The sequence below is a fragment of the Miniopterus natalensis genome, chromosome 8 (genome assembly GCF_054644295.1).
Source record: "Miniopterus natalensis isolate mMinNat1 chromosome 8, mMinNat1.hap1, whole genome shotgun sequence".
Taxonomy (NCBI): Eukaryota; Metazoa; Chordata; class Mammalia; order Chiroptera; family Miniopteridae; genus Miniopterus; species Miniopterus natalensis.
The window spans coordinates 52269864-52289321 of NC_142088.1; the positions used below are offsets into that span (position 1 = coordinate 52269864).

A 19458-nucleotide genomic window follows, 5' to 3' on the forward strand; every position below is an offset into this window, starting at 1 on the left:
ATTAAAATAATAATTTTTAAAAAGCTGTCACCATGGCACAAGAGAATTCCACATGTGGAATGTTAGGGTCATAACAAGCTTAATAAATGCCATAAAGATACTCTGAAAACAGCCCAACAAGATAGATTCACACATGATCCTTCCTCTCCATTTAGCAGCCTACACATTACGAGTCAGTAGCTACTAAACTCACTGCATTTCCAAACTGATCGGGTTCTAGCTGAAATGTAGGTCTTAAGTTATGATCAGGCAGTTTATAGGGCAGCCCCGGATGATCTAACCATCCCTAAGGCCCTACAGTTAAAGCCTTGCATTATGATTGCAGAGTGTGATTGATTGATTGATGAACCCAGAGAGGTGTTTCCTTAGGAGATCTCTTCACCTCACTCAAGAGAATGACTTGATATGGAGAGCAAATCTTTCCTCTGGGATGCCAGAACTATAGCTGCTCAAGGTCCATGCCAAAAGGGAACAAGCCCTTAATCCAAATTGCAATCCCAAACCAAGAGGCTCATCTGCAACAGAGCCGGGACAGCAACTGGGCTGCTGACCACTTCCCCAAGGTTTCCAGTAGACTGTGTAGTACTTGTAATTCAAAGTGCTAACTAAACATAAAGATGTTCATTTATCCCGAAGTAGCATGAGATCACTTACTGCATCAGTGAGACTGAGACAGACCCAGCTATGACTAACACTTTCATGATTTATGGTTTGGGGGCCCAAAGTGAACGCCAGATTTTTAGGATAAAGAAAGGCATTTTGTTTTGAAAATATTACATGCAGCTGGTATGTATTTATATTTCTTTAAAAACACCTATCTACTCTATTATTAGCATATTATAAAAACATAGTACAGAACAACAGGTGTAACAAGACCTCTTTCATGTAAAACTTTTAAACGGATATACATTTGTGCAAGCATAAACATGCATTTTCTAAAAGGGATCAGAAGGAAGTGTTACTGATTACCAGAGAAGAACTGAGGTGGGGGATGAGGGGGGAGCATGAGGAAGAAGAGGGAGGCATTCCCTTTTCATTTTGCATCTTTCTATTTCTTTTTTTAAAAAATATATCTTTATTGATTTCAGAGAGGGAGGGAAAGGGAGAGAGAGAGAAACATCAGTGATGAGAGAAAGTCATTGATCAGCTGCCTCCTGCATGCCCCCAACTGGGGATTGAACCGGCCACCCTGGCATGTGCCCTGACCACAAATTGAACCTCCATCTCCTGGATGCTAGGTCGATGCTCAACTGCTGAGCCATGCCTATTTCTCTACAGTGATTATTTTTATTTACTTTTGCCTATTATAGGAGTTATCTGAGCAGTAAAATGAAGAATCGTATTTTGTTTTCCTGTTTTAACTTCTCTATACTTAAAAATTCCCTGCTAGGTGTTATAAAAATTTCAATTTTAAAAAGAAGCAATAGTCTCAATTTGGGCAAGTTAACAACAAAATAATGTTAGTAGAATTCACTAAAAAATATTTACTGATCACATGTGCCAGGCATTGTGCCAGGAAATGGGGATATAGCGGTCAACAAAAGAAAAAGTGATCTAAGGGTCACTGACAAAACATACACAAATTAGGTACTATCATGAGATGAGGAACCAGAAGCTGAAAGCAGCCTGCCAAGGTCACAAAGTTAGCAAGAAGTGAAGTGAGGAGCAAATCCAGGAAGTCCTACACCAGGATATCACCTCAAAACTTACTCTTGTCTCTGCACCCTGAAAGAGCAGAATGTCTTCCCATTTTAATAATAGGCAAACTAAGGTGCACTGTATAAACTGGCTTATCCCAAATGATGTCATTATCAAGTGGCAGAAGTAACATAAGGGATAATAAGTTTCCTCAGAAATCATGAGACAGTAGTGAAGAAAACACAAAATACAATACACAGGAAAATGTATGGAATCTGCTAAGATCTAAACAAATATAAGGATTATAATGTGTGTCTATAGTTTAGGTGTTATATCTGTACACTAAGAGATGTTAAAAAACAACTCTCCCCCCTTAAAAAAAACCTTATAAACTAGCTGGCCTTGCATATTTTTAATCCAATACAAGATAAATGTAAATAACTATTGTTGAAAACTTCTCTATATACAAGAAACACAACATTTATATATATTTACTTCTTGCCCTTTCATTTGAACTAAACTTGTGGTTAGCAGTTTTTAAAACTCTATTAAGTACCACTGCATAAAATTTTTATTATTAAGAATGGAAGCACCTTAGTTTCTCCAATTCTAAGTAAAAATACTAACAACTATCAACCAACTACATGTAGACATTTAGAAAATGAGAACAAAACCTTGGAAGTTGGTGGATAATAAATTCTCTTTAGCCTGGCTGGTGTGGATCAGCAGTTGAGCATCAACCTATGATCCAGGAAATGGAGGTTTGCTTCCCAGTCAGGGCACATGCCTGGGTTGCGGGCTCCATCCCCAGTTGGGGACGTGCAGGAGGCAGCCAATCAATGACTCTCTCATTATTGATGTTTCTATCTCTCTCCCTCTCCCTTCTTCTCTCTGAAATCAATAAAAACGTTAAAAAAAAGAAAAGAAATTATCTTTAATATTTTTCTTGATAGAAGTGTAATATTTTTTCATAGTAGAAGTGTATTTCATATAAATTAGGTGTATCTTTGACTCTCTTCAGGAATATTTAGTTACTAGAAAACTGTTAACTAGGCATCATCATCTATTATATAGCAAGATAGCATTCTAGGAGAATGCAGATACTAAACAAAATATCATAGATGTGTATGTACATCCATTTTATCAAATATTAAAAGATTTATATGTCCTTTATGGAAAATTATTAAAATATGGAAGATATACCTCTCATCCTAAACACATAACCTAGAAATTACCACTTTTAACCCAAAATCACATTACCTAGAGACAATCATTATTTAAACATTTAACATATTTCCTTTTAGTCTTTTCTTTATATATTTATATAATATTTAGATTATATTGCAGATATAATCTTGTGTCTTTCATCCTAAATTAACATTGTTTAGATTGTCTGGATCATTAGTGTTTTCTGAGGACATTAAAATTATAATAATTTTAATGACTATGTAATATTCCCTTTTTCAGATATATGATACTTTACTTGTCTATTCTCCTAAGGTTAGGAACTAAAGTAGTTTCTAATATTTCTCAGCTACAAATAATGTCATAAGAAATATCTTAAGCATAAATTATTATTTCAAACAGAATTATTGGTTTGCCAACTAGATTTACCCCACATATGAAAATAAAAATGATATATATGTTCCATACTCAGCATGGTCACATGAATTTTTTCCACAGATGTCTTAAAATCTACGTTGGGGTGATCTTTGTTAATTTCTTAGCTAGAGCCATTGAATGTTTCTTTTTTAATTTAGTTAAAATTTCAAACATGTACAAAAATAGAATATTTTAATATGCTCCTCACCAAACTTAAACTGTTTTCAATTAATAGATATTTTTATCTCATCTCGATCCCTAACCACTTCTCAGTTTCTGATTATCTTTGTTACTATGATAAATTAGAAATGACATCTGATTTTTACTTGCCATAATATTTTTCAAAATATATTTCAAAGTTATAAACATTAAAATACCTGAGTGGTCCTTATTCTCAAATTCTTCATAAGAAAATTTGGTTGTTTTATAAAATTAACATTTTCATAAATTAAAATGTCCTTTATGGAAATTTTTGCAAAATTAAATTTTAATGTTTTAATAAAAATAAAAATTCAAAAACTAAGGCTTACTCTCTCAAAATGAGTACACCGATGAAAGTACAAAAATGGATCCCAAATCATGAACTCCTAGAAAGGAGTATCGCCATAAAAGCTGAGAAATTGTAGTTTGTGTTTTGGCTGAGTTCCTTTACTTATTTCTCCTCCTTTTTTAGTTTATTTTTTAATTATAGCTGGCATACACTATTACATTAGTTTCCAGTGTACAACACAGCGATTAGAAATCTCTCTCCTCCTTTGATATTAGGAAGGTGAGCTGGGAGAGCACATACCAAGGCCCGCGGCCCGGCTCCCGCGCCCCGGGCGGGCCTCACCTGGAGTACCCGGGCATCACCAAGTGCACCCCGGGCGGGCCTCACCTGGAGTGCCCGGGCATCACCATGTGCACCCCGGGCGGGCCTCACCTGGAGTGCCCGGGCATCACCATGTGCACCCCGGGCGGGCCTCACCTGGAGTGCCCGGGCATCACCATGTGCACCCCGGGCGGGCCTCACCTGGAGTGCCCGGGCATCACCATGTGCACCCCGGGCGGGCCTCACCTGGAGTGCCCGGGCATCACCATGTGCACCCCGGGCGGGCCTCACCTGGAGTGCCCGGGCATCACCATGTGCACCCCGGGCGGGCCTCACCTGGAGTGCCCGGGCATCACCATGTGCACCCCGGGCGGGCCTCACCTGGAGTGCCCGGGCATCACCATGTGCACCCCCGGGCGGCCCTCACCTGGAGTGCCCGGGCATCACCATGTGCACCCCGGGCGGGCCTCACCTGTAGTACCCGGGCATCACCATGTGCACCCCGGGCGGGCCTCACCTGTAGTACCCGGGCATCACCATGTGCACCCCGGGCGGGCCTCACCTGTAGTACCCGGGCATCACAATGTGCACCCCCGCGCTCGGCTGGCAGATGGCCGCCGCGTTCTTGTCGTCCATCTGGCGCACGGTGTCTGTGAAGGGTCCCGTGGCGTTGATCACACATTTGGCTCTCACGTCAAATTCCTGCCCTGCAAGAGAAAGCGGCGTCAGTCACACAGCCCGTTTGTTCCTCTGCTCGCCAACGCCCTGGCTTACTAATTCATCTATTAACTTAACCTATGGCGAAGAATACCGTAAGCACACTGAGTGACACGAGCGGCCAGAGTTACTGAAAAGCCACACAAAAGGCTCGCACTCGAGTCATTTTCCAAAACCAAGTCCAGACTGCGGGGAGAAGGCAGCCACGTCAGCGCAGCTCCCGGCGGTTCCGCAAAGCGCCCAGCGTCGGTGTCAACAGGAAGAAAGGGTGATGAGGAATAAGCTGCTTTCTCTTTACAACTCAAAGGTGTAAACAGTGCTGCCGAGAGACAATATATCTCACGGGGCTGTATTTAAAAAAAAAAAAAAAAAATGCAATTTTGAAACTGTGCCTACATGGCCACAGATTCAGGACAAGAGGAAAATTTAACCAGAGTGAAGTGATTGACTTTAACGATGTGTAAATGCACTGCTTTTGTCACGTAAATGACGCTTTGAAAACTGGTGCATTTATTTCATTTTATTAATAACATGTTTCTGTAAAGAAAACGAAATGCATTCAGAGCTGTGGGAATTCTGCGGGCATTTATTATTATTGCATTTATTATTATTATTATTATCATCGTTATCAGGGGGAAACTGACAGGCCCCGGGAGGGAAAATTTGCATGTTAAACCAGTCACCGTGGACAATAAGGAATACAGTTAAGACGACTCTGAAACCTGGCTTAAGGAAAAAGAGAAGTGACAGAAAGGTGGTAACTCGGCCACAGGGAAAGGCAGGACGCTCAGGGCCCGCCCCGCCCCGCCGCGGCTCGGCCTACCGGTGAGCACGTCCCTGCACCGCGCGCCGCTCACGCGCTCCCGGCCGGTGTGCGGGTCCGTCCTCTTCAGCAAGCTCAGCACCTCCATGTAGTTGGCCGTGGCGGCGCCGTACCGGGCCGCAGTGAGAGCAATGGCGAGGTTCATCCGCGCGTCGTTGTGCTGTCCTGCAGCGGGGAAAAGCGCCAGAGGGGGGCAGGGGTCACCTCGCGCCGCAGGCTGGCGGTGCAGGCGTGTGTCAGGACAGATACGTCACGTCTGTCCCTGTCACCCAGGCTACACATGATGCCCCGTCCGCTCTGGCGGGCATGGTTTAAAAATACACGGTCGTTCTCAGTCAGGCTTTTACCTGCCGCTTCAGCAAGGGTATGTTTGCACGGCAGGAAGGGCGAAAAATATCCCTTTCCTATGGAGCTCGTATCAATTATCTGAAAGTTAAGCAGTTCAGTAATTTTTCTCCCAGTTTGGGAACAGATGTATATGTCAGGCTCTTCCTGATACAGACGACCCGTAGGCACGAAAGTGAAGCAATTCAAAACTTCAGAATATCTGACACCCCAACTGGTGTTGATTAACAATTTTTACGAGTATGTGCTCTATCTAATATTCAAAATCAAGAGCCTAATCTTCCATAGAGAATCTCTCAGTGTTCTCTAAAAGGATTTTTCTTGGTTTGAATTTGATCAGAGCTCCTTAACATGTAACATTTTTTTAATCGCGCACATAAAAGGTAAGAAATTAAGCAGGGCAAAATTTAATTACAGAACAATTCCTACCTGTATTGTTAAAGATTTATTGCTGAAAAAATCCTAGTTAAAGAAAACTAAGGGGGAGGAGAAGGGGGGGGGAAGATGATTAATCACTTTAAAATACTGGCATCACTAGAGACTTTTTCTATTTATTATTGCCAGTGGAGTTAACGCTGACCAGGAAGAATTACTCTACATTGCAGGGGCCAGGTTCTCTGTGCCCTGAATAATTAATTACTCAGGGCTAGATGTATTGAAGCAGGGTTCAAATTCCCACACACTGGGATCAGTTCTATCAAGATAATACTGATAAAGGGATGAATTTGTAATGAATATTGTTGTTGATTTATGTTGCCAGCATACCAAACATTTAGTATAAATGGTTTATGTAAAGTTTCTTCCTTGTGATTCAGTCTGTGCAGGGCCAGAAGCACAACACAGGTAATCTGTTCCAGCTAAAAGGGCAAAGTTATAAAGAGAGAATCAATGACTGAAGATGCTGCCACCCCTCCCCTCCCCACCAACATCTTATTCTAAAACCACTGGGCTAATACAATCCACCAAGAACCTTTCCCTCAAAATTAAATCCTCTATCAAGTGAAGAACACACATGAAACCTCAACATGCAGAATGAAACATAATTTCATCTAAAAATTAATGGAAGGAAAGTAGAAGAAAGAAAACAGCAGGAGGATGTAGGAAAAAGGGTAGCATTTCTATCAGTTTCAACTTAGTGTGATCTTAATGTTGTTATTAAAACAGTCAGTAGGTATATTTAAAGTAAAGTTTAAGAAACCAACTTTTATTAATGTAGGGCTCCTTACTTAAAATTGGAATATGTTCCACAAAGTTAAATGCATACAAAGAGTCTAAGGAAACAAAATAAAAATTCCACTATAGATCTGCTCTTTAAAGAGATTACACATCTAAACTGAAGAGAGTACCCATCCCATTCAATCTTTCTAGTAGATATATGCACATAACAGTGAAACACCCTATGGGTCATTCAAAAAATCCAAGGCCTGTGGGGAAACTCACTCATCCGGATGTGCCTTGATTTACACACAGAGCAAGTCTCTGGAAACCCATGTGTAAATTGACTATTTTAAATCCCACATGAAGTCACTATTCAAAGGAACAAGACAGAAATCCCATTTATTAAATGATCGATTCCTTTGTAAAATGATACATCTATTGCACAATCATTTGGTAATAAAACTCTAAGTTCTGAAAATACAAAATCTTTCTTTTAATTAAAAGTGTGCGGTGGAAACAAGTTCCTTTGGTCCTTATTTTCCACACCTGTCCAGTTACCCAGCAGCACCTGCCTTGACTTGACTCAAGAACGTCACTTATTCGTGGTGGGCCTTCATGGATGATCCTCACCTGCCATAATTCTATTCCCATTATTCTCACTACCTAGGACTCTGAAATTATTTGCAAACCCCTGAACACCTGTGTTATTTCACACCTTCTTGCCTTTGCCCACGCCCATTCTTCTGGCTGCAATACCACTGTGGAAGCTCTGGACAATCCCTCTCATGACCTGGTTCAAACATATCCCCATGAAGTCTCCCCTTCTCTGCATCACTCCAAGGAAAAGTTGTTCATGCTTTCTCCTGAGTCAATATTACATCTTGTACATCCCTTTTTTATAGTCTTTATGATACTACGTTCATCCATGTATCCTCAGCTTAAAAAATAATAAGTCTTGGTTATGAGCCGGGCACTGTGACAAATGCAGGAAATACATGGTGAGATGGATCCAGGTGCTCTGTAGTCTCGTGGAACTGACATCCCGCTGTAATTACTGCATGAGCTGCCATGTCCCCTCATCCCAGTCATGGGAGGTCAGGAAGATATACCTGTTCATCTTTCTTTTTTCTTGTTAGCAACAAGCACAGAACAGGCATCCAGTAAGTGTTAAGTGTACCCATATCCCATAAATAATTAAGATGCCTTATAGTCTTAGATATATAGTCTTAAAGATGTATTTAACTTTTTCCTCATTTTATAAAACTTTATAGTCTGTATAGATTTACAGTCATATCCCTAACTTGGGAATGGAATGTTTTGCCTGGTGTTAAAGAAATTTCAGACATCAATAAGCTGGTTGCAAGAAATTTAAGGGGAGCAGGAAACCCCAGAAATGTGCAAAATCTGAACTTAAACCCAAAGTGGGATGAAAGGAGAAATGGTTATGTATGATTCCCTCAAGACTTAACCCACAAGTTTCCCCTTGCTCTGCAGGGGAAAGCAAACACAGTTATTATAAGCTCTTAGAACTGATGAGTAAGTGGAGTTTCCTCTGGGCCTAGGGGCTCACACCTCCACCCAGAAGCTCCCTTCTTTGCAGACATTCAACTTAATTCATTTACCCCCTTGGATTCACGGTAAACCTCCTCCCTACCCACATTAAATTCACCCTTTACCCTGAGATGCCCAGATGCTTGCAGTGTATGCTCCCTGGGATAAGTGGTATATTTTCACTCTTCTTAACTAAATTCCTCCAAGCCCCCTTTTCCTGACATTTTGCAAGGTATCTGCATGCCTCCTGTAATTTCATTTCTGGAGAAAAAAGTTTTTGACAACACTGCATGTCATTGGAATGCGATACAATAATCTCACCTCCCCCACCCAGTTGATCTGCTTATTAAGTTTGGATTTTCAAATCTGTTTCCTCAGAGCCAGGCAACATGATACTATTCACTAATCAGGGAATAGCTTTACATTGGCACTTACACAAGCACCCAGACGGGAACTGTGGAAAATCTGTTTCCTACTCTTCTCCTTTTGCACTTGAAATCGTACATATGTGCACATTCTGAACTTACAGCTCATATGAGAGGAAGCACAGAAGAGGTGGAACTGTAACTGTTTTCCCTTGTTTAGAAAAACAAAATGTTTGATCAACCCACCGAACAAAATATAGGTCAGTGGTGGCAGAGAACGATTTTGCCTTAATCCTCAATGGCCTCACACACAGGTTAGTGAGAGAGATTTCGAGTGAAAAATATTTTAGGATGTAATTATAGGATAGGCCTCAAATATAAATATTTTGGAGGCATGGCAATATTGCTCTCCTCAGAGGGTTTCAAAAGTTTGGCAGTTAAGTTAACATGCAAAACAACTGAAAAAAGAGAAATAATCATTGAATGTGTAAACGGAATGAAGAATGAATAAATACGAAAAAACCCTAGGTAATAAATTATCTGGCATTTTCATGGTCTTTCCGGTCTAAAATTCGGCGACGCTGTGAAATTCTACATACAATCTTCTTTTAATACAGCATACTTTAAAATGGCCATTTACAGTGCACAGGCCTAACTACATGGACCCAGAAATTCGTACAGAAGCCTAATTGTTAGAAAAAGCAGTTCTTGATTAAAATAACACCTGCCTGTAAATTCATCATCAATTAAAATTGCCACTGTTGAAATGCTGAGAATATTTCCTGCCATCTCCCTGTGCCCTGCCCCGACTTCTAGAAGGGGGAAAAGGGATGTGTGAGAGAAAGAATACTTCCCTAAAGATTTAATCCCATTTCTGTCTCAAACGGACAGTGTCACAGTGACCTCTCAAGCAGATTCTCCTTAGCAGTCAGGCAAAGATCATCGAAGGCTAATAATCTACCAAACTCAAGCTGATTTCATATAATCACTATATTTAAAATTTCCCTAACGGGGAGAGTGCAGATAGAGGCAGAGTAAAAAGGTGTGTGTGTGTGTGTGTGTGTACGCAAAGAGATTACTAAATTCTGGTTTAAGTACATATGATGAATAAGCTTAAAAAGGAAAACTCAAAATGAGCACCTATTTCAGGGCAAATTGTGACAACTATGCATTTCCAAAAGTAAATGATTTATAAAAGTGAGCATTTGTGTGGGTAATTGTGGGGCTCCGGGAGACACGTGAAACCGTTTAGGAAGAATGAACCTCATGCCCGGCGGGCGTGGCTCAGCGGTTGAGCGTCGACCTAGGATCCAGGTGATCAGGGTTCGATTCCCGGTCAGGGCACATGCCCGGGTTGTGGGCTGCAACCGATCAATGACTCTCTCATCATTGATGTTTCTATCTCCCTCTCTCCCTCTCCTTTTCTCTCTCTGAAATCAATAAAGATATATATATTTTAAAAAAAAAAGAAAAAAAGAATGCACCTCAGAAGATATATTGGTGAATGGCTCTGGACTTGGAATGGCTGGGTCACACGTTTTGATACTTCTCTGGGCTTCAGTGTCCTGTAAACGGGAGGAGTTGGGTGGGTTGGCACCTCTGAAATTCTAAAGTGAATGTAATGGCTGATCTTCAATAGCTAGCTACTATCCCTTTCAAGACTTCAACTTCATTTCTGGTTCCTCTAACTTTGGCCCAATATGTCTAAAAAGAGAATGGGCATTAATAAAGACCACAAGACAGGTGCTGTTTTATAAAGTAAATCAGAAAAATAAAATAAGAAACTACATTCTTACATTAGATTAGATCTACAGTTATAAGGAAATCGTGATTTGACTAGCCTTTATGGGCTATGTAGTATATTGCAAAAATTGTCCCAATTCTTCGCCCCTCCTTGTAGCATGCCCTTTTCCATGTGTCTTCACAGTGTCCTCTCCCACTCTGACGCTGTACTCAACCATGTGAAAGTGTTTTGGTCAATAGAATGTCAGTAGAGGTAAGAAAAAAATGGAAAAAGGAGGCTCTTTGAATGCCATGAGAAGGACATCCCCAGGCTGGCCTGCTGGTATCAGGAGGGTGATGAGAGGCATGTGGCAAGTTGCTCCGGCCATTCATTCCAGCCAAGGCTGTCCTACGTCAGCTGACAGACTTGAGTGCAAGTTGAGCAGAGAGCAGAAGAATCTCTGAGCCAACTCCAGGCAAGATCGGAAGAACTTGACCACTTCGATGCACTAGCAATAAATCCTAATTGTTTTTATGCTACTGAGGACTAATGGCTGCTTGTTGTGTGGAATTGTGGCAATAGATAATTTATAAAAGCAATGTAGCCAATTTTCTTATAAAGTTAGTCCCAACTGAAAAACTTGTTCCATCAGAACCACTTTTCTAAGGTGGCTATTTAGAACAATTCATTTTCCTGTGAAAATGCTATAAAATAATGGTGGTGAGGGATTAACTTGTGCCGCAAGAGCTATTTAGTGCATAAGATATTTAAATAAGAGAATTGGTAATGATACCAACAACCTCAATGCCCACCACTCCCTCCCACTGACCTTCGATCTCCAGGCTGACCCCCGTGCCCATCCTCAAATACAACTCTGCTCTTTCACACCTCTGGCTTTTTGCTCGTGTTACCCCTACTTTACCCTACCTGGTAAACTATTCAACTTTTCATCTTTCCTTCCTGAAATCTTCCCTGACTCCTATCAGACCCAAGAGCCTTCTCTCCTCTGTGCTTCTGTGGCACTTTATAAATACACTTATTACAGTACAAACTGTTTTCTAAACATTTGTATTGGATACTCATTAATTGAGCAAACATGTACTCAATGTTTTTAATGTACCAGGGATTGTCCTAGTACCCAGCTTTACAACAGACACTCAAATAGTCACTCCAGACCTAGGGAACCTAGATACTAATAATATGTTCCTAAAAGAACAGAGAGCATCTTATTAATTTTGTTTTCACAGTACCTACCATAGCATTTGCTACCTAGTAGATATTCAAATATTTGTTAAACAAATAAATGAATGAGTTGATGTACATGAATATGGAACATAATCACAGGTCAAATAAAGGAAATGTGCTCAAGGCTTAGAGATTCTAGGAATAGTCCCCCACCCCTCAGTCCTACCCCCACTATAGCTGTGGTCTCCACTGAACCAAGAGACTACTGTCTGTCTACCTAGCTACCCAGCAGACAATGGAAACAGGATGTCTCCTATCACAAAATAAATACTGCTGAAAACACAAGCAAAAGAAGAAGGTCAGTGATAAAGTTAAGGCGAGCATTTGATGTATGATTAGGACAGCAAGTGGCAGGTCCCTTTGACCAATATTGACTGAGTACATATTGTGAACCAGGCATGGTATTAGGCACCAGGGAGCCACTGAGGGGGGAGAATAGGACTGCCCTGGTCTCTGCTCTATGGAGCCACATTCTAATGGGGAAGACAGATAAAATCAACCAATAATATAAAACAGTAAGATTATTACAAATGGCAATAATGGCAATAGAGGGGAAAATAGGAGGCTGGGGTAGCAACTCCCTGGGGCACAGGCTATATTTTAGACAGGGAAGTTAGGGAAAGTGGTCAAGATTAGCAAGAAGTTGAGAAAATGCAAAAAAAGTCTTAACAGAAAGACCACCTCCTAAAAACTATAATCACTGCTAATTTGCAATTATATCCAAAGCTTATATGAAGCATAAACTACCAGAAATGTAACTATGGCATTAGCACAACTCTATTTGAATAAAAAGTGCTGGAAAACTGATTTTTTTCAAGTATTCATCTATATTTTATATATAATTACTAGGAGTTAAGTTTAAAACTCTTCCTGAGTTAATGTACCATTTTTCCAGAAAATGTCTTCTAGTATAGACTGGGAAAACTCAAAATAAAAGCATAATATTCAAAGTTTATGAATTGACGTAATTTGCTGTCACTTATCCATACTACAGTTCTCAGGAAGGGACACGTGTTAGCACTGAGCATGTAATCATTTTTATTATTAAATACAAAGGTACAATTAAATACAGGCACAGGATGTGACCTGCATCATAATTCTGCCCAGCCCTTTCTCTTTGCAATATCCTTTTCATTATCGTGGGCCTTTTGTTCCTTCATTTTTCTTTCATCTCTCCCGAAATTCTCCAATAAGCTATTTACGATCTAAATAATTAGCAATCAGCATGGATCTGTGGTCTTTGGCCTCATGTAAACGAAACATTGTGAATTGCCTAACATGACACATTTAAGTACATCAAGTTTCTATTCCCTCACAACTTTCCTTACTTGAAAAAGTTTTAAAAGAGCCTAATAAAGAGTATGTTTCCTACTTTTCAGATACTTAGAAACCCAGCTAGAGTCGAACAAAAATGAAACCACAATTAAACTGCAAACAACAGGAAGCTCTGGGCATTCACCAGCCGTATCTATGCAAAAAATGTTCTCAACGCCAGTTTACAATGGAGACCCTTCCCTTCCCATGCCTACCCAGGGCGATTAATTCTCTCTCTAGCACAAACCCAAAACAGGGTTTTCTACTTTTAAGATTAAGGGAAAAGGAGCAATGTGATAATAATGAACTGAAATGAAGGTGAAAAGTCAGAAAGCGTGAGGCACTAAAGAGACTCTTTTGCAGACCATTCAATCATGTGGCCTGAAGACACAGGTCATCCCTCTTGGTTGCTTGTGAAATGCAGGAAAGTCACTGATAAGCCATTTTAGAATGTCTGGCTTTGAGAGCGAAGGTCTTGCTTTATTGAGAACCACAGTCTGGAACACATGGCATCTTAACCCAAGGTAACTATCCTGCAAATGCTTGAGATTTATTTATTTTACAAATATTTATTAAACACCTACTATGTGCCAGGCATTGAGCTAAGTATCACTGTGGGGAGCAAAAATTGAAACAGATTGGCCCAGCTGCCCCGGGACTCTGAGACACAAGAGCAAGTTTCCTTTCTCTTTCCTCTGCAGTTTTCCTAAAATATCACCAAACACATTGCTCCAGACACACCTTCGTTTCTCTCACGTTAAAGGAAGTTTTGCAAGCTTCTTTCAAAGGAGTGTGTGCCTTAGTTCAAGTCCCATCCCCACCAACTGTGAAACCTCACACTAGTTGCTTCATCTAAGGTTTTTTTCACTCACCTCTACAAGGGGAATAGTAATGGGATTGACACAGAGTTAACGTGAGAAATAAGTGAGACAGGCAATATATGTTGCAATATAATAGTTCTCAACAAATATTAACTATTATTATTAAAAGGTAAAAAAAAATACTAGGAAGTCACGACCACTTCACACCTTAATTAAGAAATATGGTTGCCTAAAACAGTTAAAAAAAATAAAAACAAAAAAGCCATGTATGATTCTTTAGATCTAATGATGCATTGCTCATCAATGTAGCAGACTTTTCCCGAAGTGTGTCACAATGCGCTCTGTCTTTGCACTTCGGGAATGCTGCATGCTCTTTCCGTTTCTCCTCTCTCACTTCCCTTTTGCCACTGACAAGCAAGGTATTCTTTTGCATCCAACACAAAGGACAGGAAAACAGGAGAACCATCTTCCGTCCAGAGGAAAAGAGTACTGACAGGATCAGAGAGTGTTTCAAAATATTAGCATCACCAAATCTCAATCTAGGTGACTTCATTTGCTCTTTCAGTTTTTATGAAGGAAATCAAACACTTGCTATAAATTGGGAAATGTCAAAAGACCCACGTTCTAATCCTTCAGTCACTAACTGGATGTGTTTTTGTTATAGATAACCAAATCTATCTGGGGTTTGTTTGTTTGGTTTGGTTTCCCAGCATCTAACTCCTCTTGCCCCCATCATACAAGCCTTGCAGAAAGGCCATCTGCCCTACCCGGAGAGAAAGCAGGCGCACGGGAACACAGGCCTCTAGCCTGGCACTACCAATCGGACACTCTCCACACAGACATCAACTAGAGCTAGTGACCCAGAGAACCAGGTGTGGAGAATCCAATCTGAAGGTGGAGGCAAAGCAGCAGCAGCAACAGAAATGTCAGCAGTGGTGGCAGAACAAGATGCGATGTGTGGTCGTCAGCACTGAAGTCTTCAATGATGCTCCGGTCCTGGGCCAGGATTTTGGCCGTGGCCTTGGTTGCTGCAAATCATTTTTGGCCCCTTATTTTTCAAGCTTTGTCTTCAGCGTTCGCAGTATTTCTGCCTGTTGCTCAATATCCTGTCAAAAAACACTTATCTCCTTACATCAGCTAGATTTATTATTTTTTTGCCTCGAACTAACAACCTGGGCAAGTCCCAAGCCCTGGTGTCTCAGTTTCCTCATTGCTCGAGCCACAGATCGGAACTTCATCTTCTCTCAGGATCCTTCCTGCTCTACCAATTTTATAAGTTACAATCACAAAATTTCAAATAAACCAACTGAAAATTTGAGAATCTATTTCTATATCTAAGTAGAAGAAGCCTTTATGAAAGTAATACACCTTTCATAAAAGGACCACCTTTCAGTCCTTCTCATTTGTGTGTGAGTACATGCACACAACTTTTCACAAACCTGCCAGAGCGGCTCAATCTGCCCCAGGGGTGATGCCGAGTGTGCGCTACATAATAAATACATGGAAGCGCGTGCTAAGGACCAGCTGGGGAATTCTAAGTGGAAGCAGCCTTTTGAGAACCTTTATCTGTTGCAGGGCCAGTCCTGTATCTTATCAAATTTCTCTCTCTAATCACAGAAAGATTCCACACCTTATCAAACTGTTATCTAATCAGTCTGAGCAGGGTCCGATGTCCTGATTGTCAGAAAATAATGTGTGTTATCACATTAACATGAAAATCCAGCTCACTCTCTGCAGCCTGGGGAGAACACTGGGCCTGGAGACTCAGCACACCTGAGATCGGGACATAGAATGCCACAGACTGATACATCCCTTTACCGTCAGTCTTTTCTGCATCTACAAAGTAAGGTTTACACCAACTCCTCTGCCAACCTTCTAGAGCCACTGAAATAATCCAGTTAGAGTATACGTGGAAGTATTTGTAAACTGGGAACCATTGTAAGAATGAAGCTATTATTGTTAATGAAAATTTTCTTCTAATTAATTTACCTTCCCTCTCCTCTTGTTTGAGAGAGTCTTTAATCTGTTATCCAAGTCATAAACATTTCTCAGTTTATTAGGATAATATCTCTTAGCAATCCATACTCTATGTGTATTGTGAAACTTTATTTGGGGCTTGAAACTCTAAAAGAGGAAGGAAAGTAAGAATTTAATTCTTTCTAAATACAAAACAAAACCTTCAGGCTCACTTCACAAATATGTCTTTAACTGATATTTCAAACTATAATAACATCCAATCACTTCTGCTCAAATTTGATATTTACTAAGCAAAATCCTGATCTTAATTTGGTTATTCAAATTGGTATGCCCTACTGGAATTTTTAAACAACAATCATGAGTCATCTGATCTAAACTGATGTTTTGTTTCTCATCAAAATTAATAAATTATTTGCAGATGGCATGATAGTCTATATAGAAAACCCTAAAGATGCCACCCAAAAACTACTAAAACTGATAAATGAACAGTAAAGTAACAGGATACAAAATAAATATCCAGAAATTAGTTTCATTTTTATACACCAATAATGAACTACCAGAAAAGAAAACTAAGAAAAGAATCCCATTTACAATTGCACCAAAAATAATAAAATACTTCGGAATAAATTTAACCAAAGATGTAAAAGACCTGTACTGGGAAAATTATAAGACTCTGAAGAAAAAAACTGAAGAAGATACGAATAAGTGAAAGCATAAACCATGTTCATGGATAGGAAGAATTAGCATCATTAAAATGTCCATAGTACCCAAAATAACCCATAGATTCAATGCAATTCCTATCAAGATACTAATGGCATATTTCAGAGAACTAGAATATTCCAAACATTTATATGGAACTACAAAAGACCCCAAAGAGCCACAGTGATCTTGAGGAAGAACAAAGTTGCAGAAATCATGCTACCTAATATCAAACTACACTACAAGGCCATAGTGATCAAAACAGCATGGTACTGGCATAAAAACAGACATAAGACCAATGGAACAAAAGAGAGAGCCCAGAAATAAATCCATACCTTTAAGGTCAATTAATATTTGACAAAGGAAGCAAGGCCGTACAATGGGATAAAGACAGTCTATTCAAAAAATGGTGTTGGAAAAATTGCACAAATATGTGCAAAAAAATGAAACTAGACCACCTTCTTACAACATACAGGAAAATAAACTCAAAATGGATTAAAAACTTAAAATGTTAGACTCAAAACCATAAAAATCCTAAAAGAAAACATAGGCAGCAAAATCTCAGACATTTTGCATAGCAATATTTTTTCTAATATACCTCCTCAGGCAAGGGAAACAGAAGAAAAAATAAACAAATGGGACTACATCAAACTAAAAAGTTTTTGTACAGCTAAGGAAACCATCAACAAAATGAAAAGACAACCCACTGACTAGAAGAACATACTGGCCAATGATACATCTGAAAAGGGATTAATATCCAAAATTTATAAAGAACTTATACAACTCAACACCAGGATGACAAACAATTCAATTAAAAAATGAGCAAAGAACTAGAATAGAAACTTCTCCAAAGAGGAAATACAGATGGCCAATAGACATATGAAATAATGCTCAATGTCACTAATCATCAGAGAAGTCCAAATTAGAACCACAATGAGATATCACCTCACACCTGTCAGAATGTCTACCATCAATAAATCAACAAACAAGTGTTGGTAAGGATGTGGAGAAAAGGGAACCCTTGGTACTGTTGGTGGGAATGCAGACTAGTGCAGTCACTATGGGAAATAGTGTGGAGTTACCTCAAAAAATTAAAAATAGAATTGACTTGTGACCCAGCAATTCCATTTCTGGAAATATTGCCGAAGAAACCAAAAACACTAATTTGAAAGAACTTATGTACCCCTATGTTCATTGCTGCGTTATTTACAATTGCCAAGATTTGGAATCAACCCAAGTGTCCATCAGCAGATGAGTGAATAAAAAAACCTATGGTACATTTACACAATGGAATTCTACTTGGCCATAAAAAAGAAGGAAATCTTACCCTTTGCGGCAGCTTGGATGGACCTGAAGAGCATTAAACTAAGTGAAATAAGCCAGTCAGAGAAAGACAGGTATCATATGATTTCACTGATATGTGGAAGCTAATGAACAAAATGAACTAACAAGCAAAATAGAGAGAGACTCAAAGATAGATAGCAGGCTGACGGCTGTGGAGGTGGGTTGGGGGGCTGGGGTAAGGGTAGGGGGACTGAGCAAAAAAGAAAAAAAAGAGAGAAAAAACTCATGGATACAGATAACAGTATGGTGGTTGCTGGGAGGTGGGAAGGGTGGAGGAGGGTTTGGGGGATAAAGGGTGTTGGAAGGAGATTTGACTTGGGGTGGTGGTGACCACACAATACAGGGTACAGATTATATGTTGTGATATTGTACACCTGAGGCCTATATATTTTTGTTAACCAGCGTCACCTCAATAAATTCAATAAAAAGTAAAACAACAAAAACTGACCATACCCTCACAATTCTAATCATTTCCTATAATATAAAAAAATAATAATAAATTTAAATATTATGCAGTGTCACACCAAACTGAAAACATATTTATTAGATTTACTTTCAACTTTTAAATACAAGGCTTGGACATATGACTATTACTCATGTTTTCCCTTTTGTTGTATAACGAGAAGTAAAAAGAAACAAATACCGTGTTTCAGTGAGTTGAGTTTCTTGCCATTCTCAGTCTTCCTGGAAATGCTAGTCAGTGGTTATTATCAAATAAAGATCCTAGCAGTTTCTGTTTGAGAGAGTCAAGGCACCCTCCCCTGGATGTAATTACTAACAATCTTCAACAGGCAGGCTCAGCCTTAAGCACTCCGTGTGTCAATCTGGAGTTGATCCTGACTGGACTTGGCAATATACAAAGAGTCCCACAATTAGAATCTGCCCACAAACTGTTATCTGTCTACAGGGAACCCCTAGACAAGGAAACCCCTGACGTTTCCCAGGCTTCAGTCTATCCTGCCATATACACCATAAGAGTCCCTGCCCAGTATCTGCTTTTCACTCCATGTTCCTACTTGGACAAGAACTCTGATCTCATCTCAGATTGCTTGGCCAGAGCTCTGACATTCTGCCTAGCCCTAGGCCTCTCTCTCTCTTTCAAAACATTGCCTAGCATCCTCCATACACTACCCTGATTCTCCCAAAGAATCCCCAAGATGCTGCCATGGACCTGACCCAATGGATCATCACCTGACTGAGAACAAGGCTGCCCTGCTCAGACCCGCCGTGAGACGCCCGTGCGCTGATGGGGACTGAGCTGGAGCGCTCCGCTGCCAAGGCAGCTGAGACAGGCGCTTGGGCTGCTAGCCTCTGCCCCGGGAGGC

The 19458-nt window shown here is 40.1% G+C and overlaps 1 protein-coding gene across 1 annotated transcript in view; it reads right to left on the reverse strand.

Annotated features, from left to right (window-relative positions):
* GPD2 (glycerol-3-phosphate dehydrogenase 2) overlaps window positions 1-19458 on the reverse strand; it is a 99748-nt gene that overhangs the window by 30753 nt on the left and 49537 nt on the right. The window contains exons 6-7 of the mRNA XM_016198249.2: window positions 5592-5756; window positions 4614-4758 (exon numbers count right to left, since the gene is read on the reverse strand). Coding sequence (XP_016053735.1) covers window positions 4614-4758; window positions 5592-5756 — 310 coding nt within the window. The remainder of the gene's footprint in view (window positions 1-4613; window positions 4759-5591; window positions 5757-19458) is intronic.